The following is a 25,380-nucleotide window of genomic DNA, read 5'->3' as shown; positions in this document are numbered from 1 at the left end:
TGCCAAGTTTCATGGTATTTATGACGCGACACGAGGCGCAGAAGTCGGAAGCTCACTATTGTCAGTCGTTCATCAACTGAATATGATACTATAATAAATTATATTGTTTCCATCGTCGACTTACGTTGCTGTTTATAAAAAAATGTGGTGTCCTTCATTGTACTTGGAGGAATTTTATGACATTAAAATAGTTTTAAAGGCAGACACCAGATCTGCCTTCAGTCAAAATTTAGGGGTATTAATTAAATAATAAGTAACCAAAGTACATTTTTTACCTGGCTATGCTGAAAAAACACTAATCGAATGAAAATCGGATAATCAACTATAGTCACATACAATCCTTCAATATATATAGTTAATCAATGCATTTATGTCCTTTACATGTTTTTTACATTCTAGTTAATGGATTCAGGGAATTCAACATAATACATAATATAAAAAAATTATGTTATCCTAATAAATTCTATAATTTTAAATATTGAATAGTTAAACAAGTTGGGAAGAAAAAGTTCGAAAATCTTCCCGAAGTGACAAGAAAAGGCGCAGTAAAATAAATTTTAGAAACATTTCCGAAAGCTGATTGTCGTTGTCATGTAAATATATTCTAAATTTAGTCTTATTTTCTTTCATAGTTATAGTTTCTTTAAAATATACATGCATATAGATGAGTACCTAGATATACTAATGTAAATGCGCGCGTGGCAAACTGGCAAGATTCCAACTAATGCTAGACGACCTGTCACGATAATCTCATTTGTAATCACTCATTTTCATCTGCCATCAATATTAAATACTGTGTTTTTGAATGTACCTCCTGTTTTCAGGTTATAAATAGAATTCAGTCCGTTATGTGTAGGTTAAATGAGTTGTGTATGACATTAATGTATTTATTAACTTTCGTGTTAATCTATGAAGTAATAAATGAAGGGAAAAAGAATCATATTATTCTAAACTTCTGTTATGACATTAATATTGTTGAATTCGTAATTGATATTGCGAAATGACTCAATCTAAATGTAAAAATGCTTCCCTGTGAAGACTATAAGAATTTAATCTCGTAATTGCGTTCACGAAGCTGCCAAGATATATAATCAGCGAGATTTAAATAATGACGTGTTCATTGTTAACCAATTTTATCAAGCGAAGGTCTGTAATCAACTGTTAATTTTTTGGTTTAAGTTTGATTTTGGATGTGACTTGTCAAACGCTATTCCTTCATAATATGATCACTAATCAATATAAAGAATATTTGAAGAATGCGATGATTGTTGAAATAGTTGCTATTTTTTTTTACAACAACATCACAGTTACTGCTCAATGATATTATACAATCTGAATGTTATACCTAAAATCCACAATAGGTGAATGGAGCAATGTAGTAATTACAATATATGCACTTCAAATATCACTTGTAGGCCTTCAGTTTGCCCCAGTTGATTAAAGGCGAAGAAATTCAGATAAATATGCATTTAACAAACTGATGACAGGATAATTTTATTGTATAAATAAATGATAATCTTTCACAGAGAATCAAATTTATAACAGAGTAATAATATCGCATTACAGTTGATATTAATAGCATTGCCGAGGTATATATGAATGAGGGAATGGATGAGAAGTCGTTTTTTAGTGTTTATATTCAAGATAAAGTATTCAACCAAAAAAAAATTAGATATTTGTATAGCCTAACTGTACTTTAATATAGTAAGGAAGGTTTAAATTTGCATTAATTATTTCTGAACGTACACGATGCAGTTTGGTTTTCGAACAAGACTTTCCATTGAAAGTGCAATCATAAGCTTGAATACTACACCTTACCTGTGAACTACATTAAGCGTAAATTGGCAATATACTCTTGTTTTCTAGACAGGCTTTGACTTTGTATCTTTCGATGTCTTATGGAATAAGCTGGAGGATAAGGGTTTTCCAGTTAGCATTCTTAATGTATTCATACGTATGTCTTACATTCGTCTTATACACCTCTTATATATCTCTTAACAGTATAGCATAATAGCTGAAGAGATAAAAGAATTAAAGTACCTCTGCCATGTGCCGACTGATGACCTCAAAGATAATGCGGATATCGAGCGTGACCATACGGCATTGGCGATCCGAAGTAATATGTTGGCGCATATATATGCCCGTTGTAGTTTCCCAGCGGAAATCACGCATTTCAAAGCCTACTGTCAAAATTTCTACGAGGCTTTATGATTTACATGTAATGTAGGATAATGCGTTTAGAATGCTGTTGGAACTGCCTCGCTACTTGCAGCGTATGAAATGTTCGCAAATTTAGATACAGATGATTTCTGGGCAATAATACACCAAAAAACAGCATCTATATATCATAGAGTGCAGAGCAGCGGAAACAGTCTTGTGAATGTAATGGTAGGGAGAGATATGGGACACTGCGGACCCTAGGACACTGGGACACTGTGGGATTCTTCATAGGACACTCATGGACACTGCGTAGATTTTTAGAAACGCATATCTTCACATAAAATGTCATAAGGCCGTTAATAAATAATTTCTTAACATGAATTTAGAAGTTATTTATCATTAATGGTATTATTGTACTTAATATACAATTACCATTATAAGAATAATTACCTCATTATATATAACTCTTTTAAATGTGTATATTATTTTTTCTATTACAGACAAGCATGTTAGGCAAAGTACTCTTGAAAAACTATGGAACAAACAGACAGGGGCTATTCAAATGCTACTATCAATACTGGAGGTAAAACATGACAAACAAATTGAATTCAATGTAATATTATTATTTTCTAAATTTATATCATTCATTCAATATGTTTCAGAATTCAAGGGACACCGCAACTTCTACGTACATCACGTCGATTCTAAGAGAAGCATTGTGTTTAAAACAAGGCAAAGGAAAAAAATGCTCGGGTAAACTGAATTTTGTTTTTAAGAACTTTCTTTTATTATTATATCAAAGTCGTCATTGAGATATGTCCATAAAATGATAAAAAATGGAATTGACTACAAAATTTATTAATACAATTATTTGATAAAATAGTCATCAATGAGACATCAGGTCAAAAGAAGAGAGAAATAAAAAAGACAGGAAAGGAAAATAAACCACCACTTAACAAAAAGGGTATGTCGATGTGTGCTTCGAACCTGCTTAAAGTTTGAACACGTAAATACTAAATGCACGTGCTTATGCATTTAATACTAAAAATACATTTTATAATAATAACAAAATGTTGTTGTGACGCACTTTAAATGTCTTATTTATGGTTAAGAACAATCAATAACTCCCTTACACTGACTGTCGTTTAGCCTCAATGTTCCGCCTACTAACATTTTGAGACGATCTCGTTTGATCTGGCATTGGACTACTTAAACCGCAACCTCGTTAATTGTAACATTTGAATAACATATACGGCATGACATTTGTTATACTAACATGCAACATTACGAAACGGCTTCTATTATTGCAATTGAAAGCAAAACTGGAACAGAGAATCCAGTAAAAACGTATGTAAAAAATTTCAGCGAACAACATCGCAAGGCACCAATGTGCTCAGCATTTCATATCGTTAAATGGGACTCAGGTGATGATTCGTACAATCCTTGCCACACATGGGAAACGCGACGGAAACGTGGGCACAGAGCTGATGTTGCAGGACCTTGTCTGGATAATCGCAGCGTTGTCGCCGAAAGGTAGGACGGAGGAGTAATTGCATTTGTCCATTACAGTGAACAACGTGGCTCGCCACCAATGCGCTCAAGAATTCATATCGATGAAAGGAACCCAAGCTATTGTCAGGAGGGTGATCGCATCCGTTCACGATAAGCACGAACGGCACGCTGGTACCGAACTAATTCTCCATGACCTGATATGGATTCTTGCTCCTCTTGGTACCCGAGGTTATAAAAATTGCTTCAGTCCTAGTTATATAGCAGGCTAACTGACCCCACAAATTACGCTGCTGCATTAAATTCCCTTAGATATTTCTTGTATTTATATTTCAATAAACATAAACATAATTATGAGCTACAAGCAGTTTTGAACCAACAGAAGATTGAAGACATGCCATCAATACAGGTTGATTAGTTTTAAATTTACACGATGTGGATGTTTAGTTTTGAGTGTTTTAAACAAGATGTAAAAATTTTTTGCAAGCGAGACTTGTCTTTAATTATTTAATCTAATGTAATCGGGTTATCACATATAAAACATTAGATTAAAAATTTTTAATAGGAAGAATAGAAGATTCAACGTAATGGAAGTGTATAAGTGTTAAATAACCGATCTATTTTTTAAATTACAGATGCAAAATTTGCGATGAAAGTGCGAATGCTAGGTTGCGTAAGAACAATGCACCTGATTCTAAAGGGACACTTCACAGATAACAAGCTTATTTTTCCGCTCTTAGTTATTATGAAGCAACTAGCCAAAAATCGTAAGTATTGAACAAATAGGTTTGATTTACACATTTTATTTGGTGTCATAGATACAATGGCTAGCATAAAGATAGATTTTAAAATGATTTCAATGCTTCATTACAGCTGTAACAACATCTATTTTAATTCGCGACGGCGTCATCGCCACGTACGAGCGGGTGTTAGTGAGCCTCGGGTTTATACCCACCGCCAGACTGCGCCTGTGTCTAGACGCTATCGATTACTTCAGTAAAAACAGTTAAGTGGTCACTTATATCATATTTGTATCGTTATAGTGCCATCAACAATAAAAAAATAAGAAGAATATCGAATTGCGTTAAAGTTAATTAATCAAAATAAATTTAATAAAAAGCTAAACGTGCTTACATTATGAGAAATTGTTTTAAAGGAATTTGTTCGAGATGGGATATACGTTTTTCTATTCTTTAAAAATAGCTCATTTATAAAGCATTACAATGCTATAAAACTATATTATTTGTACACATATTATCATTTCAAAATTATGTTTTCGTAATCAATCCACACATTATGACAGAAAAAAACACAATTAATCCACTGCATTGTCCAGTACAAGTAAAGTCACGCATAAATAACTCATACAGAGGTATGCTGCATGCAGATTGTGAAGACAGGCCTTTGTAGCGTACTTCTCAGGGTGTTCGACCGCTGGGACCGCTATGAGGGACGCATGCGACTTAAGATTTGTGCACATATCCTGCAGACACTTCAGCACTTGTGTAATATAAGTAGGTATATTTTCATACTCGTTATTATACTATGTTTAAGACGATATATATTGGTCCATGCCAATAATATAGACACTTTTCATTGGACTTCAAATAAGCCGCATATCCATAAATTTAAACAACTGTAACATGCCTAAATAAATACTTTAATGTTTGATTATGAATTGAGACGATTTCCTCTTTCATAACTGTGAGAATTATATATCTATACAACCCTCTTAGATTGTATTTGATGAATATTTATTGAAACTACGTTTTATATTCGAGTTTTAATTATTCTGCGCCTATTAATTGACTGCTTTTTAATGACATATTCCCAATATGTGATGCCCAGTATTTGATGATTTCAGAAGCCGGCCGCAGAGCTTTATGCACTAAAAAACACGTACAGACTCTACATAGGTTCTGCTCTCAATGCCCCGACGAGCCAGAGTTTGATGGTCTTTTGGCTAGAGTATGTTCCGTCATCACACTGTGTTTGAAACACCAAGCACTGCCAGTACCAGTAACTAGTCCCGCTTCATTTAACCTTAATCCGATCTTAAAAGGTACGAAACGGAGCTTGTAGATTCCTTTATTTCAATGCCAAATGTTTGCCATAAAATATTTTAAGAAGTTTTATGAAATGGAAATAATATCTGAAGGCGAAATAATATGTGCAGTAAAATTTAAAAATTCTTCCTTACCGTCGGGGTAAGGAAAAATTTTTACAACTTATGATATACAGTCAAATGTCCAAATACCTAAATATCAATAAATTATATATGATTACCATTGTGTTAGGTCCTTTCTATTTTCAAGTATTTCCTACTTCCTTAGAATATTCATTTATATATTTTTGAATCTTGTATTTTTAAATTTGTATACAGAAAATAACATGTTCCTAATCATACTTCAGGTACCAATACTTCATGGCCCTGTCATGACGATGAAGAAGAGGCTGCTAACTCAGATTCGAAGACAATCAATTCTGATTTGGACGAGGATGGTCCCGATACGGATGTTGAAGGAATCGATGAGTTTCCTGACGTAGAGTTTGATGAAAACGAAATGAAACCCGAAGGAAATGAAGAACCTTCAAAGGGACAAATAAAAAGTGGAGACAGTTTGCAAAGTGCCCTCTGGATTAATCCAAATGAGAGAGATTTAGAAGACTTAAAGAAGTAAGTAATTTCAAATATTTGTATCATATTATTTTCATTTATTTTTCAATAGTTAAACTATAATTTAATTATCGTTACAGATACTTCATATTCTTTAAAGAATTCGGTTCCTATAATAAGCAAGTTAAATTAGTTAAAAGTCGCTCCAATTCGCGTGGATCAATACTTGAAGATTTTCTTATCTCACAAAGTTCGAATAGAAACGTTATGTCTTCTCTTAATTTATCTCTTACCACAAACTTAGGAAGTATTGAGTATGAAAATTTTACCGGGCCCTCACAGTCGCCTTCTTTTCTGCAAGGGTATCACAGAATCCACGAAAGTGCTTGTGAGTATTCTTGTAATGTAAACGGCGTATACAATTTAAACTCCAAAATAAATTTATTACCGTGTAGTAATAATATTGGTTCATGTGAATAAAGTAAAAGGGTATACAAAGAGGACATAAATTTATTTAATTTTATGTTAATGCCTTGTGTTTATTTTACACGTCTGCCAAAAATATATTCAGTTACAGTTACACAGTTATTCAATTACACTAAAAGTATTTTTTCAACAGCAACAACATCGTGCTCTTCTCTAAAAATCCACAAAGACATTTCCAAGTTCTCTTCATTCCCGTCTGTATATTCTACTATATCGTCCAGAGTAAAAAGTGTCATTCCATTTGTGAAAGTTGCGTATCCCGATATGATGGGAGGACAGGGTGCTAGCCAACCTGAGCCTTTGAATAAAATGGAGAGAACTGCATGCAGGTATGTAAAAGACAATTTTTATCGCATAAAAGCACAAAGTGAATGATTACTTACGTTCAAAATGAATTGTTTATTTCAGGAACAAATTGTTATCGTGTGTAGACAGAGCAATAAATCCAGAAGCGTATATGAGTGAAGTTGTATTTGATTTAGATACATTGAGCTCCACGCCTAGCGCTACTAACGCCGACTCCACATCGCAAAAAAGGTAAAAAGTAAATGCATGAGTCATAAGTAGCTATAAATACTAAAAAATAATCTTAACTAATTTTCTGCTTCCACTCTTTAGATTTTATTCTTAAGATTATAACAGTTTTAGAATTGCATAAACTAATTGTGGTGTCAATTATAAAGACCGCAAAGACATAGATATATCGCACAGCCAAAACCCACGTATTGTTTATATAAATTTGTTCTTGGGAAACTTTGTTCAGTATTTTTACAAAATTTCCTCATTCATCAATTTCAGCTCCGAAAGCCTATTCTTAACAAATGTGGATGAACAAGAAATTACTAAAGTTAACAGTTTTTCCTCACGACTGAGCTTTGAATCTAGATTCGAGTCAGGAAATCTACGTAAAGTAATTCAGGTAATATTTTCTCCTTATCAATTCGGTGTACAATATGTTAACTGGTATGTAATATTGTAAAAAAAGAAAGATTTGTATATAAGTATGATTGTAATGTCTTCATACAAAAACCACTTGCCCGATTACAAAAATTCTTTCAAGATAAGAAAGCTGCAACTTCACTGAACGATATAGGCCATATATGTACCACAGGCGAAACCAGGGCGGACAGCTAGTAATTTATTATGTATTGAAGTAAACTTGCGGTGCCCGTTTAGTTAACATAAAGCACACAAGTATTACATGTACATCTGGAGACTCAGGCGGAGAAAGAATGAATAGGAAGAGCTTACTTTTCAGAACGTTTTTATATTATTTTGATTAAAGAAAACATTCAGGCTAATATTATTTAAAAATTAACGTTTTTCTAAATAACACAGAGTTATGTAAATTTAGACAGGTCCAAGAGAGTACGAGCTGATACTGATGCCCGATGTAAATTCGACTAAACGTCACCAATGGTTTTACTTCGAAGTGCGGAATATGCAACAAGGGCGTCCGTACATATTTAATATAGTGAATTGTGAGAAATCTGATAGCCAGTTCAATTTCGGCATGAAGCCTGTTATGTATTCTGTGAAGGAGGCAGTACTAGGAAGGCCTGGTAATTATTTATGCGTTATAGTTTGTAACATACAGTTATATTTGCATTCGTGAGAACGTCGATATTAAATAGTTTAGCTCACCATTGTAAATATACAAACCAGGTTTAACCAAATTCAATATTAATATAAAAAAGCAGCAAAATTTCTTTTTTTGCTTATTTATCATTTTATGGTAAATATGTTGGAATAATTAATTTAGGAATACATTTCCATAATCCTTTTCCTGAAGATTTCTAGGCGTGCAATGTTGTTATTTATTTTTAAAACTAAGACAATATTATTCGCCTCGCTGGTGCAGTGGTTAACGGTAACGCTCGATTCTTCCTCACGCACTTAATATCAATTCCAGGTTGGGTACGGGCCGGATCTGATATCTGCTACTACCGCAACAGCTACCACTACGCCAATCAGAAGAGTCACAACAAATGCTACCTCACTGTCACCTTCAATATTGAGTTCCCGCATACAAACGATGTTTGCTATCTTGCTTATCATTTTCCCTTCACATATTCAATGATGTTGGTAAGTAAACTATTTAATCGTCCTTTATTTAGGGGGACACGGGGACACGGGAATTTTAACAGGACATTCGTCTCGACATAAAATATATTGCATGTGTTTTGACTTTAGTCGTATTGTAAGATTCAAAAATCTTATCCCCGATCTTTATGACTAGCTTTTTTATGGTAGTTTATCTTATTTACTTGTTTATTCTTAATCTCAATCTCATGGCACTGTCCGTTGCTGGTATTCATTCGATTTGAATCGATACAACGATACTATGACAAATCTGCCGATCTTGTTCGCGTAAAGTATTTTATAATTGTTTTTCTGTGTATTTCAGACTCGCATATGGCACTGGAGTACACAAATGCCAGTCGGCTCGTACCTGCGCGTGGAACCGCTGTGCTACTCGCTGAACAACAATGAAGTACCGCTTCTTACTATATCTGCTGAAGATTCTCCATCGAATCCTATCGTGGTATTTACTCATTGTTATTTCAGTTAAATACAGTTTTTTCATTTACAACTAATAAAAGAAAAAAAAAATTGTAAAACACCACTACGCATTCTACAGTGATCTTTTGAATGTACTGAATTCTATTGACTTAGGGAGGACTGAATTGACTATTTTTAAAATAAAAGCTTTTTTTTTAACTTCAGGCTAGGTACTTCAGGTAATTCTTCTGTGCAATATTTAATAAACGAACAGCCGTTACCATCTTATCCTTATGTTATTCGATACTAATGAAGTGAAATAATTGTCAAAAAAGGTGAAATATATTTTGCAATGAAAACTTATTTAACATAGTTGATTTTTGATTACGTTTCCATTGTTTGAGTTTCGGTTCTTTCCGAAGATCTTGTGACTGCCTTCCTCCTTTTCATACGTTGATCTATTTTTAAAGTTAATGTACCAATAACGTGTCCAGGACCGCGAGATAATATTCCTGACCGCGCGCGTGCACCCAGGCGAGAGCAACGCGTCGTGGGTGATGGACGGTACGCTTGGTTGCCTGCTCGCCGACGCGGCGCCCGCCGCCGCGCTGCGCGCCAAGTACGTGTTCAAGATCGTGCCTATGCTCAACGTGGAGGGGGTCGTGAATGGGTGGTGAGTTTAAATATTAATTATTAATATTCGTTTATTTCATCAAATACCTAAAACTAACCTTACCTTGGAGCTGAGTACATTCGGATAACAGTATAGTAGTCTGTAGTATGTATATGTTTAGTAAAAAGCGATTCAAGACCGATATCTTTGCTAGGTTACAAAGTAATCTGTATTAGATATAGTATAAATATTATATTCTATGGGTTTCGCGATAAGAAGATTAAAGTATATAAATGTAGATAAAGTATTTAAATAAGAGAGCATACATAGACTTAAACGTTAAGTGGGCTATTTAAATATTAAAAATTCGAAAAGTTCTTCGGTTGAGTTACAATTTCGCTTGTTTTGTTCTACTTTTCCTCCTTTCTCATTTACCTATATATATAAAAAAGGTACTTTTATCTTTAACCTAAATGATTATAGTGTAAATATTGCTTCTTAATTTGTTTTTGATGTTCTGTCTGTTCATGATTGTCATTGAATGGTGTATTTAATTATTTTAAAATATTTATAATAACGAAATATAAAGAAAGGGATGGGAAAATGAAAATAAAGATTTATTTATTGTTTACAATTTATTATCCTCGCTACATCACTATTCTTTAAATTCTTGAGTTTCAACTTACAATACTTAACTAGGTACGTCAAATATTACAAATACTAACTTATAACTAATCCGAATGATATGTCCAGACAATGCTTTATTTATTCAATTTTACTTAAATTAAAATTAAATATATTCGATACAAACGAAATCCCGGAGATCTTAAACATGCGTAAAATAAAATTTATCGAAGTTTAGGTAGCTATTATTTGTGTGGAATGTTCGTTTCGTTGCTCGGATAAGAAAGCGGAGGCAAGTCGTAACACGAGTCGCCAGCACCTTCACTTACATAATAGTTGCCCATGGAAAAATAAAAAATCCCACCACACGTCGTCATTTATACATAAAAAGGGGACGAATCACGTATAAATACTAGATGCACTACAGGAATATATGAATGTTCTGAAAGCTTATCATGCACAAAGATAATTTTACTTCCTTATTTTGTAAACTATGGTACAGCTGAAACCTGAATAAAATATTTAATTGAGTAATAGATTGATGGTTTTTCTAGTATTTATACGCCATTAATGGATGCAGTACATCTGATTCTCATTTACAGCGACGCATTTACCGAGGAGCCTAAGGAACCTCACAAGCAAGCATAAGTATTATAATCAATCTACAATATATTTGAAATAATGAATAATACTTTTGGTAGTAAATACAACTAAACGTCACAAGCTTATAATACGAAGAGCTGTCGAATCGGACGCTAGTAGGCAGGGGGTGCTAGCATGCCGCTAGCATGGACGGATCGTTCAGTAGCGTCCGGTTCGGCAGTGGAAGGCACCTCCTCGGCAGTTGGCGCATCATGAGCCTCTTGGGTCAAGTAGGCAGCAGGGTCATCACCCGCCATACCCTCATCATCTTCATATGGGCCTTGAGTGTGCTCCTCCTTTGGTTCGCGTTCAGGCTCCTTTGAATGAGCATCAGCGGCACGGGAGTAGTGCGAGTCAATTTGTGGGGGTGACTTTAAGAGAGCGCCGGTCTTAAGATGCGGGGACTGAAGGCCGTCGAGCGAAGAAGGACGCAGCTTGCCGATGAGGTCATTCAGTGTGAAGTGGGTCGGCAGGTGCTCAGAGCGGGGTGGTGGTGGCGACGACGACGTGAGCGGATGCGCTGTCGTCGTGGTCGTCATCGAAAGGGGCTTTCTGTTGAGTGAAGCAAACATCGACTCTCGTGTTACAGTCCCACAAATTTACCATTTAACAAATATTATTAAAATTTATCCAGCGTGTTATAGAACACAAAGTATTAGAGAGATACCAAGCAAAGCCCCCTTCACCCACCCACCAAAAAGTTTAAATTTTGAATATTTTCTGTTACACATTAAATGAGCAGTAGGTTTGAAATTCCAAATCCCGAATTCAGTTGGGTGTAGGGCTCTTGTTTGGTGGTTGGGTTGGCCAAGAAGCCTGATCCCGTGGGTCCACGCGCTTATTATTCCGATGACACACTAAATCTACACCCTTGTTAGAATACAATATCATAATAACTACATCCCAAAGTAAAGTAACAATGTCGTCATGTTGACATGGTAGTGTGAGAAAATGGTGAAAACAAAACACGAAAGATGTGCATGTAAGGAACGTATAGAGAGCGCGCGGCTTTTGGGGAGCGGGCCTCCGGAGACAGTTGGCATCTCACCTGGCATTACCCCTGCGCAGAAGATACGGGGATTGATCCGTAGTTGTAGTAGTAGCAGCGCGTTTGTTCGCAGATGAAGTCTTTGATTTCACCGCAGTGTTGTGGCTCCCAGTGGAACGTCGGTGCCTTTAGCGCCACGCAACCGTTGGTCATCACATGCTCAGTTCTGGAAAACAGACTATTTATTTTGCATTACGGTTCTTCTGAGATACAGTAATGTTTTCTATTGTAAACAGATTTTAATTTAATGCAACTTAATATTTTTATAAAAAGTAATAATACAATATTAATACCTATAATATAGGAGAAAAACGAAATATAATTTAAAATTACATCTTCATAATTTAGTTAAGTTGTAAGTGTTCATATGAACACGATAGTACATTAACAACAACTATTAACCTAAAGAATGTTGCGAGTTAATAAAAATTCACTAGAAAAAATAATTAATCGCAACATGGCGTTAAATGTAGATATAGTAAAAACATACAACAAGACAACTTGTTCTTTGATAGGAACCTTAACATCTTTCTTTATAAACGGGCTCCGTCACTTATACTTGCTGTGTATCGTAAATCAAGCTTACTAAATACGGCAGATGCCTTATATTATGGTCGACTATACACTAAAGCTTCCTAGTATAGACGTTAAGGTATTCGTTAAAAAAGTGCACCATCATTCTCTATCATTTGCAGTTTCTCGCCTGGTCGTTTTTGCAATCATTAAACATCGTTAAATATTATAAGATTTATGTTGAGTATGTCTTGACAAGTGCTAGGTTGTTAGTTGAACTTGTTTCTCATTGAAAGCTTGTTAGTACATATTAATTAGATCCGAATTGTAGTTTATAAATTACTCTAAAACTTGTAAGTTCCTAAGTTTCCTCCATCATTCTTGCCTTTTGAAAACTCCTCCGAGATTTATCTACGTACCCATGTCTCGCGGTACGTTGGGGTGCTGTGCTGCCTTGTGGGACATCCAGAGGGTCCATGCTGTCATCAGCATGTTGGCTGGGCTGGTCCATGGTGAGGCGTCTCATATAGTTGAAGGTAGCGTTGAACGGCAGACCAGTGCTCATCCATAGGTACATATCAGTACCGAGGTTATTTCCAGATGTCCAGAAATCATATTTATTGTATCCTGGAAAATTAAAAGAAAAGTTTTGGTTACAAGAAATAAAATTGCGTACAGTCAGTACGTTGTCTTTTATTGTGATATTTGCTCTCAACTTAACATTAATTCAATAGTTTTTTTTTGGTTCACGTAACTTTCCGTTAATTTCCGTAAATTTCCGTTTTGGCCATTATTTTTGTACTGTTTTATTAAAATTTTGTGCAATTGTTCCTAAAGCAATGCATATTCTTTAAATGCTACTAAAACAGATAAAACATCAAAAACAACTGTACAATTTTGATTTTTCCACCAAAAAACTGTGAAGCAAAGACCAAAGTCTGCTATATTCATATTTTATTTATCTTATGCAGTATAAATAAAGGTACTAACCAGCATTCGTTAGATACGTTGTGATAGAGTCTGCCTTTTCTTTAGTCTCAAATGAAGCTAATTGGAGACCTAATGATCTGCAATAGAAAAACATAAATACAATTACTCACAAGTATCTTAATTGAAAAAGATGAAATTCAATGTTTTTACGCTGTTAATGACCCTCGGTTGTATTGAAGCAAGAACTAAAGCATTGACAAGTCAAAGGATCTGGTGTCATTGACAGTTGTAACACAACTCTAGCCGTGTATAATTGTCCGCGTCTCAACCACGACAAGTTACAAACTTGCTAGGCAAGATCCACGAATGCTATTTAGCTAAGAGTCCTCGCTAATCGTGTCCTATAAGGTTTATAAGATCGCAAATAGACTATATCGCCAAGCCAGTTTATCGAAGTGCAATTTATCCGCTAAAGACACTCTGCGGCCTTGCAGGGACAAGTTTACATTCCACACAGCATCGGAATTCTTAGAGATTAAAAACCCTCTGCAAAGTTCCGTAATAATGCACCGCCGTATTTAGTTACAAAGTTTCTTTCAAGGATCACGTCCTCGAGATCATAAACCTTGATTATCATTTCTCTTTTAAACGTCGGAGCACGCGGAAAAAAAATCATTGCCTTATTGTATTAAGCCCACCCAACTAGTGAGAGCCCAGTAATGTGAAATTAATTAGGAAGTATTGTGGCAAAATAATTAATATTTGAAACATTGGCCGCGCACAATACCATACCGCTTTCTTTTTATTTAATACGATTCTTAACTTTTCATTTCATTCACGTTTTTAGTACTTGTGCTGAATTAATATTTCATGAATTAATTAAGGGGAGTCGAATGCTATAATTGTTTTTCCATTGAGTATCTGACATATAGACACATTTTTGCACCATAACTGTTTCAATACTTTTTGTTTAAGGATCGTCCACATTCATAAGTGGTTTCTCATAATTTACATTAAATATATTTATATTAATGTAACACACACTGCATTGTTTCCGTGTGAAGTAATGGGCTTATAAAATATCGCTGAATGATCTTTAATTGTCATCAGAAATGCACCTGACGTTTGTATCAATCAGGCAGGGGATTTTCAATGCTCGATCTAAAAAGTTGTTTTTATTGTATCGCAATCATTTCTTTTTCAAGCAATTTAAAACGAAAACAACAAGTAACGACGAAAAGACAATGTTAATTATTTGTACCGTTAACTTATTTTTGATGCAACTGCGGCAAACAACCGTGGCTGGCTGGCGGCATTTCACATTATACACGGTTGATGAAAGATCCATAAGACGCAAAACACTTCGTCACGCTATCATAGTGTCATCTTAATATTACCGTCATATCAAATAGCACGTTATCATCTCCAACATTTTATATATACTCACCTTACAATCGTGACCCTAATCGATTTTCTAAAACACAGTAATGTAGTTTGCTTCGCAAGCAATGAACCCTATGATTGGTAACAATTGGAACTGTAAATCTGGGTCGTGTTGGCGACGAGATAGGACATCGTGACCGCGCAACAAGGCGACTGACCTTTGTCATTACTGAAACTGGCACGTGGTAGGGTCGAGATCAAAGATTAAAGCTAAGCTCTGGTTTACTGGGAAACTCGCACGACTAACTTTAAATATATGTTCCGTCTTAGAAGTTTCATGGAAGTATAACTGTAATTCTTTGCATACACATACGTTTTAAAGGATAGAAAAAAAAACGATAATTTTTATCAGCCTTGCTTTTTAATCAATGTGCACAATAGTTGGCTGGTAACATTATAAGTATGTGTCAATTATTTTTAATTCTGTATAAAGAAAAGTTCGATATTTCAGGTGTCCATTTTACTTACAATATTTGTCAGTATCAGTAACGGTAATGCAAATGATCCTTTATTTCCTGGCGACTAAACACATCGAAGGGCAGTGGGCACGCTTGTTAACGGCCACTCGCCTATAGTTAATGCACAGTTCGAATAGGACAAGAGTACAGATAAGCTAGATAAGCATTCCTAGTCACGATGCAACTATTACGTCCCGCGAGAATTGCACTTTGAGAAATATGATACGACCTTAAGCTGAAATATAGGAGAGTAACGTTTCTAAGTACGATGTTGTACAATTCGATGCAGTGTAATGTTAGGGATGTGCGATATACTTGCCTGCAATACTGGTACGCTAAGAAATAGTTGAGCTCTGGACTATAGGGGTTCATCCTGGATATAAAATATTGCACTCCATCCAGCTGTATCGTTGTTATCCTTTGAGCTGTAACAATATAAAATATGTTAAATCCGTGCACATTATTTTTTACGATGGCAAGATGGTAACGGGGAAACCACGATGTGATAAAATAATGTATCTAACGGTTCTGCGTTCCCTGTTGCTTCGTTTATTTTTATTCTCATAAAAAGTTCACTGGCTCGAGTTTATCTGTGTTTCTTATGCATTAATGATCTTTTGCATCAGACACTTTTATGGTGTAATAGATTAGAGAGTTGTTATCAATTGCATTAATATTCTTTATCATTATTACAATTTAATAAGTTTTCTTATAGAGTTATGGTGAAAAGTCCTTTAAGTTATTACGCTATTTTTGAAATTTCTGTTATTTTTTTCATATTGCACATATTCATTCATTTTTATTTAGATTTTGCAAATATTCAATTTCTCCGTCGTGTATCTCTAACGTGGTAGATTTAGATGTATAATTAAATGATGATAGAGCTGTCCTTTTATTGTTAATATAAAAATAGCACCTAAAAAGTGTCATCAGACATTCTTAGCTGTCATATGTGTGTATTAATATCGTTATGCGCCCAATTAAAGCCAATTTATCTCACGTTGCGGTCCACCGCACTTCATTATCCCATAAAAGGACGGTACATATACAAGTATCCTGCAAAAATAGACATTTCCAACTAGCACCTGAGAGTACTTTATGTACAATGATTTCTATTCAGTTGTTTCTGCGGAAAAACTTACCAACGGCAAGAATTTGCAAACAATGCTCGAGTGAAAATAAATCTGTACTAGACTGGAATAACTCTTGATTTATTCAATTTATATTTCCTCGGTAAGAAAATATTTGAATAAATATTCTATGAACATGACGAGGGTGTCTATTAAATATGCATATTTATATATGTACATAAGATTAGACGGGTTTTTATGCCTTCCGTCCGCTCCACAGCATTACCATCTAAGTGTAGATGTTATCTAGTGATCTATAAGGTCTTCGAACCCCTTCAATGTGATAAATTGTACATATCCTCTTTTGGCTATTAAAATGTTATCAGGGTTAAGATATATAAAGCGACTAGCATGTAAGTATCCATACAATACTGCCCATCTGATTTTATTTAATCGCACTGCCAATTACGTTACTCAGAAAAAAAATGATTTTACCGTTGTAAAGGAATTATGACATTCAGTCGAGTTGTTTTTGAGTTTTGAAACAAACAAATATTCAAAACTTTCGTCTTTTAATATACATACTCGTAGGTTAGACTTTCTGTATTAAACAGTAAATCAGAAGATAAAATATCTATTTTACCTCATATATTAGAAAATTAGTAGTTTTAATTAATTATAACAAAGAAAATAAAAGCTGTGTATCTTAAGTCCTTCCCACATAACTAAAATGCTTTTTTTAGAAATAAAATCAACAATTGCTTCCGTAATACTCGTTACGGATTTAAAGCGCTTAATTGCATAAACGCTGCATTTATCTACCTTGGCGTAGTGTACCGCTAGTACATCCGAAATCTAAGTAAATACGGGGGTTATTACACGTGCATTCTTGGATGCAAAAACGAGTAGTTTACGGCCATGGAGATTACACATAAACTGAGTATTACTCGCCTATTATGGGGTCTGGGTCTTTGGAATTCATGCATAATGCTGTCTCCTGCATAAATAGCGTCGCACATTGCTTACTTACATTTTTTCTTTATTTTTTACGTACTCTGTAAAAGCTTTGTACTTTAGTTTACAAACGCTTGACTTCTTCGCATATATACCTGTTTTATTTTTGCGTGCTCTTGCAAGTTAACAAGGAAAAAAGTCGCGTACGAAAATAATTGGCCCGATTATAAAATTTCATCGTAACGATGATAAAATTGTACACGCTGCAAATTTGTTACGTTGTATGATTAACAAATGATAGCTTTTATAAAATTACTCGAATTACCATCAGAATTGCTTTTGCTGGATTGAATAATAATAATATTTTCGCGGTGAAGCTCGAACCGGAGCCAGCGATCAAGAACCACAAATGTTTTCGTAACGAGTTCACAAAATACGCCATCAATCCAACAAGATAAAAAAGGAATTGCTAAGCAGTATTCCCGCTTGAAAGGCGGCCATAAGATGCAGCTAAGGGCAGGACGAAAAAAGTTAAGAACGACGTCGAGATTTTAAATTCAGAAATTTATTACGTCGGGTTGGAAGTCATATTCCAGTGACTATTTATGCAGTGCTAGTTTGTACAGGTTTTTGACATACGAGGGGAGCATTGAGCGGAGAGGCTGGTCACGTCGGAGCGCGCTTGCTGCATACTGATGCGGTATTGCCGTACTCGTTCTGAGCGAGTTTGGGTCTCTACAGATTTTAATATATGTTTAATAAGTGCATGAATGCACCAGCCCTTTAAAATGCAGCGACGCATACGTTTTTTATTACTAACAATAATGTATTTCATACGTTTATGTTGTTATAATTGCTTTACTGAGTAACATGTAGATATAAATATAGGTGTTTGAAAATTGTGTTTAATAATAATTGTTCACACGATACTTGATTATTTTAATGCGAATAAACATATTTATAGAATAATTGTTCAGAATTAGATATCCGGATCATCTAACTGACCACCGATGACCGGACGCAATGCTAACGGCCCCTTGTCCAAAACTATCCAGCACTTGCGAACGAAGGTAAGAAGTGACGCACCTGTCCGTGATACGTAACTCAAGTAGCATAACCATTCATAGCTTTCATTTCGTATGCGGCCTATATTCAAGTGCAAACTGCACTTATAAAAGTTCTATGAACGTGCAAATTAGACAATACAGTTCCATTTCAGGTTATGGTGGCCGTGACTAATACGAAATATATATTATCGTTTCTTTTCCTTTTTGCAGATATTTTGCGATAACGCGTGTGAATCTTGAACAATAGCAAATGAGAAACTTTCATTATGGTGCATTGAAATCGAAATTGAATCGTAATTTCTAGTAATCGCTCATAAAAGTCCCTTTCAAAATTCATGTAACAGGCTCCTTTGAATGGAAGGAAGTTGTACTTATTATTTCGTTGTACTTGAGATTCCGTCACGATATATTTTATATGAATACAAATTAGGTGGTTCGTCTCTTTTTTTTTACGTTTTACTACATCGCGCCGGTATATGCGGGTTATTTCTGGAATAATCGATTTGATATAACGATTAGTCACCGGAATCATGGAAGACGTTATTCATTCCAACATCGGAAGTGATAATGTGAAATTCGTGGCACGTCTTTATGTGTTCCTAAAGTGTTATGTAAAACTTCATGCTCATTATGCCATCGTGTAAACGGTGATTTGTTATGCTCTTTAATACAATTTATCCATAATTCAGTATATGGATCTACGAAATACAGTAGGTTTAATTAATCCATCATCATTATTCATTTATAAAGGCAACAACATTCATATTTAAATGATACAAAATAAATATCATTTTACTATTTATTATATATTCTTCATGCTATTACGATTGGAACACCACAGTATAAGTTTGAACACTAATAATGTCTTAGTGGCATTTTTGGTCTAATGATAATTAATAGCAATGTTGAGCAAAAAATATATTGCAACATTACATAACCACCTTATATAAATAATACTTGTTTCTTGCATACATTTTTCCATCATCTCCCTCTGCAATTATCAAAGCTATAAAAACGTGCAAGTAATTATGCTAACTCAAAGAAATTTGCTATTACATACGTTTGTATACATGCATGATGCATGTTATTGGTAATTAAGCTTAATTCCACCTTCCTTTGCTAATTGCTTTTCTCAATTCATGGCAAATACATAGTAACATTACCATTAATTATGACAATTAAATTACAATATTTATCCAGCAATAACAAAACTTGTTCACAAGAAAATAGTGCGTTATTTATTTTATAATAAACATAACGGCATATAATATAATATATGTTAGCAACATTTTAGTACAAATTTAAATAACTTAATTGAAGGATAAAAAAATATCCATTTAATTGTTTATAATTTAGAAAAAATATGATTGCTACCTGCAAAAGAATGTTTGTTAATATGGACAATAATCCTTGTAATTGTCGCCACCCGTAGTTAAAGCATTTATGTAATTAGAGTGTTTTGAAAAAATGCATAAGAGCGTTCAGAATGTTAGTTATTTTCTGCTGCGGCATTAAGCTCATATTATTTTTTGTTTTTTGTTACAAGCATTTGCAAAGGGTAAAAACATATAATAAAGAGTAATTCATAGAATATTTAAAGCTATTTATAAGTATACTGTGATAGAGGCGCTCGTTGTAGGTTGGCGCCGGCGTGAAGGTTCGCTTCATCGTTACATAACGCAAACCAGTCTCATATCGGTCGCAATACCCGCGCCTTCGCTGCATTACATTACAGCCAAGTGCAAGGGCAAGGCAAGCCATCGTTTCACGGCCGCGCTGATCTCTCTCAACGATAAAACCCGCAATCTACTCGGCTTTAACACTTGTGTAATTTTACTGAGATCCGTATACGTAACTGCGTTCATTACACATCCGTAGGAGTCAATGAACTTGCTAATTTATTAGATAGGTAGTAATTATAAAATGAAGCAGTAGGAATACTGGCACGGTTTTATGATATAAGAGCTCAAACTGTCAGTCCGCCGTTACCTCATTCTGCTTTACATTTTTTGCTACTTATGAGCACATAATTGAGCAATATTCCATTGGTATGATAAATAAATACATGAATTAAGGTTGTGTTATTTCTTCTAAAGAAACAAAGCATCAATTATACATAGCTTTCGAGAGTTACATGAGTCATAGTAACTCGTCATAAGACGGCGACTCGAATTGAAATAGCTTTTTTTTTCATCAGCTTCAATTAATATGGCTTAAAAATGCACAAATTGATATTCTATCGAAATATTGATAACGATTGAACGTGGGAATATGGTTTGATTGTTCACGGTCGGATATCCATCGCAACGCAAAAAAAGGGGTTAGTAATGGCGTGAGCGTCCGGACAAGGAGGACACGGACACCCCAATCCTGTGACTTTTAATTATATTTCTTAACTTTTAATTATGTATATATACTATTAATTTTATGTTATTTTATTAGATGAAAAATTACGCATAATATCTATCATAACATTTTAAATTGGTTATTTTACGTCATAAATAATTTAAGAGTAAAATCAATATTGCTTACAAATAAGAAATATTTATTTTAATGTAAGCAATTATAACTTCATCCGAGTTATTTTATTTTTACAGTGGGATGACAATAACTCATCAGTTTTATCGCCACCATTATACGCCAAACATAGTACAATATTATAGATTCAATTTGAACGTGCTATGCCTATATATAATTATACCGTGAACCAAAGAACAGAAGTTACAAAAAATCTATTCCAAGGTAATTTAATATAATCACCAAATGGAGCGTAACTCTATAACATTAGATTGCGTATATTAGAATTAGGGTTAAAAAAAATAGAAGTGCTATACCTTTCGGCGGAGGCTTTGAGAGCTCATCTAAATTTACGACCGCTTTATTATTAATATTCTTTTTGGAAATATATACATACTTTTTGATAAATTTAGGTTTTTTTTTTGTACTTTATGTATTATTTTATTGTCAATTCAATTACTGTTTAAATATATACATTGTGATGATGTAAATGATTAATAACTATTAACGAAATTTGTCTAATATATTTATCCTTATGAAAAATTGTTATACTCAACTCTCGTTGTATGTAAAATGTATATTTAAACTATATCAGGAGATATAAAAATTGTTCTAAATAAATTTAATTTTTAAATGAAACCACTAAAGCACAAGCGACACAGTTCTAAAATTATCCCCATTTATTTCTAATAATACCTTGAAATACTGATAGAAACGTGTTGTGATAACATTATGACGTGAAGTTTATAGACTTCCAGTACGGAGACACGCAAGGGAATGTTGTTATAATGTATTAATATTAAAATGGAACATTGCTTTGAGAATATCTATTTATAAGCGTTTCTGATTCAAAAATCTGATCATAAGCTTTGCAACGAGTTGGGTGTTATACAAATACAAATGTATATTTAACCGACGGTCTCAAAACAGAAGGAGGTTCTCACTTTTTATTTTTGGTTTTGATTTTTCATACCTCCGTGGGTTTACAAGCGATTGGCGTGATTATTTTTATTCTTAATAGGAAATTGTTGTCATTTGGTTCCATTTTAGAATCTGGAGTAGTCCCTCCCTCCCCAGAGGCCGGCTATCTTTTTTTGTAGAAAATAATTATAATACCTTTTTTTTTTCAATTTATCACAATCCATTTATTTTGTATACTGCGTTAAACAACTGTCTGTCTGTGGCGTGTCTAAACTATCTCTAAAAAGTGGTTCGAGGTATCAGATATCAAGAAACCTGAGATGGTCTACGTTATGTCACAAGCGTGTATAAAATACTAGTCACGCAGAAAATCTCCTTTTGTGATGTCATAAACAGTTCCCTCCGCTTCATTTACGGTACATGTTGCAGCATTCCAACTAATCGACGCGGACAGATAACCCATAATGTAATTCCTGAGAAGTACAAGTCCTTTCCGCGGTTACGACTCTCGGGACGTTGAACCGTGCACCTGTCGTCCCCCCTTCACCCCTCGCTATTTTTTCTCATCAAAACTTCCGTTCCACACTTTTTGCTGCCCTGTCGATAACCTATCCGATACTGCGGTCACGGCTCATTAGAGGAATCGCTTGCAATGCTTTTTGATTTTTTAATCTTTTTGGTATTTGGGTCTGTAGTGGAAGCTTTGGTAATTTACTGGATCAAATCATAATCGTTCACGCTGATGCCATTGACTTTGATATTTCATTTCGGATAATAATACTTTTTGTCATATAAGGATTTTTCTTGGTTTTTGAAAATGACGTGAGATGAGAAATATACATCTTAACACCATCCCATTAATCAAGTGACGAGGTAGTATAAAATATGGCTATCAAATATCTCAAATACATAAATAACGTAGGAATCCTGCTGCATGTGAAATGTATGCAAAAGGAATCTATTGGGTCCATTTTATTCCAAGTACGTTGTGTTGTTTCAAGACTAAATCTATGTTGGCTGTCGCATTGTTCAGACCTCTTACGTCCATAAATGTTGCCCTCACCTCCCAAGAGCACTTGAGTCAACAAACAGAAACAACCTTTTGGCTTAGCTTTCGATGTCGTTACGTTTTGTTGATATTACATGCCGCATAAAATATTATGTGATTTTGTGGGTTATTGCGCGGAACGTGTTCAATCCTGTGTTTTGTTTCGCATAAATAAATTTGAAGTCACGTTTTATAAAGTCTTACGTGTTTTTTGGATTGAGATGTTGTATTATTTTTAGAGTGATGGAAGTTGGTATTTTTGGAACAAAATTTTTCGTTATTTTTCAAGTGATTAGTGCAGTAACGGTAAGGCTGTCTTATAACGTTTTACGTAGTTTTAAATTACCGTAAGCTTTCCACATTGTGGCGTCATATAATGAGTTTACTGTGAGAATTTCTGCAAACGAGAAGACATAGTCTGTGAGCTACTGTCAAAAACTTCATGTAGCGATGCCTGAATAATTCTATTGCTAAACATATGTAATCTCTTATATTTAAGTTACTGATTTAAAACCTGTAAATACTTTAGATTGCCGTACCTTCATGCTGAGCAACTATTTATTTGGCAATTAAAATCGCTTTGGGAAAAATAGTCTTGTTTTAAATTCTGATGCAGGTACCATTTCTGCTGATCTTATAGGATGAAGTTGAATGCTTTGAGTTGTAATGTAATTAAAAATAATGGTAGTTGTCGGAGAGAAGTTGCAGGCATTGTACTCTAATGGAAGTTGAACAATGAAGGTCGAGGACCCGCGGGTCAAACCACGACGCGTTCCTACACTAGGAATGTCAACTGCACTCGTAATACGCTCTTTATTATGTCCAAGTTCATGCTTGCATTGTTGCATAACTATTTCCTCGGTAATACTTCATGTAATGAAAGGTGGGAAATTTTGCTTCGAGCATTTATTATGAGACATATTTCTCTGATTAATACCTTATCGGTAACTATGTTGTTTCATTATTTATGCCTATTTTTAAAGTAATCTTTTTTATGTATGATTTTACGCGAGTATTGTACATTTAGAAATGAAAGCCTTTAAGCGAATTTTAAAGGCGATTTATTAATTATATTATTAACCCGACGTTTCGAACACTTTACAGCGAGCGTGGTCACGGGGAGACCTCTCCTTTTAAAATCCGTTTAAAAGTCTTTAATTTCTAATTTTTTTTATTTACGATATTTTTCATTTGACATCATTATTAATTACCTTATTAACTTACACATGTTACAAAATTTATTGCTTTTTCAATGGAACTTTTTTCTTCTATTAATTGTTTCCACTTAAATTATAGGCACTACAATAGGTTTTTCTGTTGCACCGTTCTCTTTTCTTTTTCAATTGATTGCTTTGTTAGTACTTTGAATGTTATGAAATGAATCATATTTTTTGAATTAAGATTTAAAACAACATAGAGCTATATTATTGATAAATTAAAATTATACTTTTTCAAATTTTATAACCCTTGAAAATCGAAATTATATATTTTAATAAATAATTGAAAATAGATAATATTTAATGTATTTTATATTAAATACTGAATCTATTTATTGTACACAATATACTGGATGATTTATTCTCACACTGAATACTCGTGTTTCTCACAAGAGACGTTTAAAATTAGAGTTTATGAATCAAGGTAGTCTTAAATAGAACACATTACTTCAATTGAGATGAGTATTCAGTATTAAAATATTAGATCGTAGGTACAAAAATTTTATGAAAACTTTGACGTACCTGCAGCAGGGCCAATGGTAGCTGCGAAGAGCAGAAAACATGTTGCAAGAACGATCTGCATGTTGAGTTTTTCGGGATTGTCGAAATAGTGTGGAATACCACTCGATAGAGCGCACACGCAACACGGGACACTCGGGTACACTGAACGCGCGCAGGTCGGGACCCCCCCTTATAACAGCGAAGCGTCCCGCGCGTACCACTCCTCGAACAATGGGGAAGAAAAACACGCGACAAACGCCTCTAACTCCACATACATCGACCACCTACTACTTGATCCATCGTTAATGCCGTAACGTAAGACGGTAATGGTGATGCGCCAAGTTCAGTGCTCGCTGTGGAAGCGTGGTACACAGCGCGGACGTCCGGCGTCGATCCGACGCTCGGCGCTCGCGATCATACAGGAGTTATCTCTGCAAATCGTACCGCACAATAGTTTGCGTTTGCGCTCAATTTGTTCTTGTTGCGGTCCAGGCGAATTCTTCGCTTGTCGAAAGGACTGTCGTGGTTTTTTCTCTGATC

The 25,380-nt window shown here is 34.6% G+C and overlaps 2 protein-coding genes across 8 annotated transcripts in view; one reads left to right on the top strand and one right to left on the bottom strand.

Annotated features, from left to right (window-relative positions):
• The window catches only part of LOC119829468 (cytosolic carboxypeptidase 1-like), a 55,124-nt gene that overhangs the window by 7,665 nt on the left and 22,079 nt on the right, over nt 1–25,380 (top strand). For 2 of the 3 annotated variants that reach the window (XM_038351984.1, XM_038351985.1), the window contains exons 3-19: nt 2,661–2,743; nt 2,823–2,913; nt 3,044–3,124; nt 3,526–3,693; nt 4,305–4,436; nt 4,543–4,674; nt 5,040–5,183; nt 5,534–5,731; nt 6,082–6,346; nt 6,427–6,674; nt 6,906–7,101; nt 7,181–7,309; nt 7,571–7,691; nt 8,127–8,334; nt 8,685–8,857; nt 9,180–9,317; nt 9,769–9,947. In XM_038351984.1, coding sequence (XP_038207912.1) covers nt 2,661–2,743; nt 2,823–2,913; nt 3,044–3,124; nt 3,526–3,693; nt 4,305–4,436; nt 4,543–4,674; nt 5,040–5,183; nt 5,534–5,731; nt 6,082–6,346; nt 6,427–6,674; nt 6,906–7,101; nt 7,181–7,309; nt 7,571–7,691; nt 8,127–8,334; nt 8,685–8,857; nt 9,180–9,317; nt 9,769–9,947 — 2,686 coding nt within the window. The remainder of the gene's footprint in view (nt 1–2,660; nt 2,744–2,822; nt 2,914–3,043; nt 3,125–3,525; nt 3,694–4,304; nt 4,437–4,542; nt 4,675–5,039; nt 5,184–5,533; nt 5,732–6,081; nt 6,347–6,426; nt 6,675–6,905; nt 7,102–7,180; nt 7,310–7,570; nt 7,692–8,126; nt 8,335–8,684; nt 8,858–9,179; nt 9,318–9,768; nt 9,948–25,380) is intronic. The other variant, XM_038351986.1, reaches the window with a different exon arrangement.
• LOC119829469 overlaps nt 10,504–25,380 on the bottom strand; it is a 16,313-nt gene continuing 1,436 nt past the window's right edge. Inside the window, exons 1-6 of one of the 5 annotated variants that reach the window (XM_038351987.1) lie at nt 24,862–25,037; nt 15,865–15,970; nt 13,705–13,781; nt 13,134–13,341; nt 12,212–12,379; nt 10,504–11,705 (exon numbers count right to left, since the gene is read on the bottom strand). In XM_038351987.1, coding sequence (XP_038207915.1) covers nt 11,267–11,705; nt 12,212–12,379; nt 13,134–13,341; nt 13,705–13,781; nt 15,865–15,970; nt 24,862–24,922 — 1,059 coding nt within the window. In that variant the 5' untranslated portion in view covers nt 24,923–25,037 and the 3' untranslated portion in view covers nt 10,504–11,266. Of the gene's footprint in view, nt 11,706–12,205; nt 12,380–13,133; nt 13,342–13,704; nt 13,782–15,864; nt 15,971–24,861; nt 25,038–25,380 lie in introns of those variants that run through there. The other 4 variants (XM_038351990.1, XM_038351989.1, XM_038351991.1 and 1 more) reach the window with 4 other exon arrangements.

This window comes from Zerene cesonia, chromosome 10, assembly GCF_012273895.1.
Source record: "Zerene cesonia ecotype Mississippi chromosome 10, Zerene_cesonia_1.1, whole genome shotgun sequence".
Classification (NCBI taxonomy): Eukaryota; Metazoa; Arthropoda; class Insecta; order Lepidoptera; family Pieridae; genus Zerene; species Zerene cesonia.
Note: the sequence above shows the minus strand (reverse complement) of the source record. Positions and strands in the feature narration are given on the sequence as shown.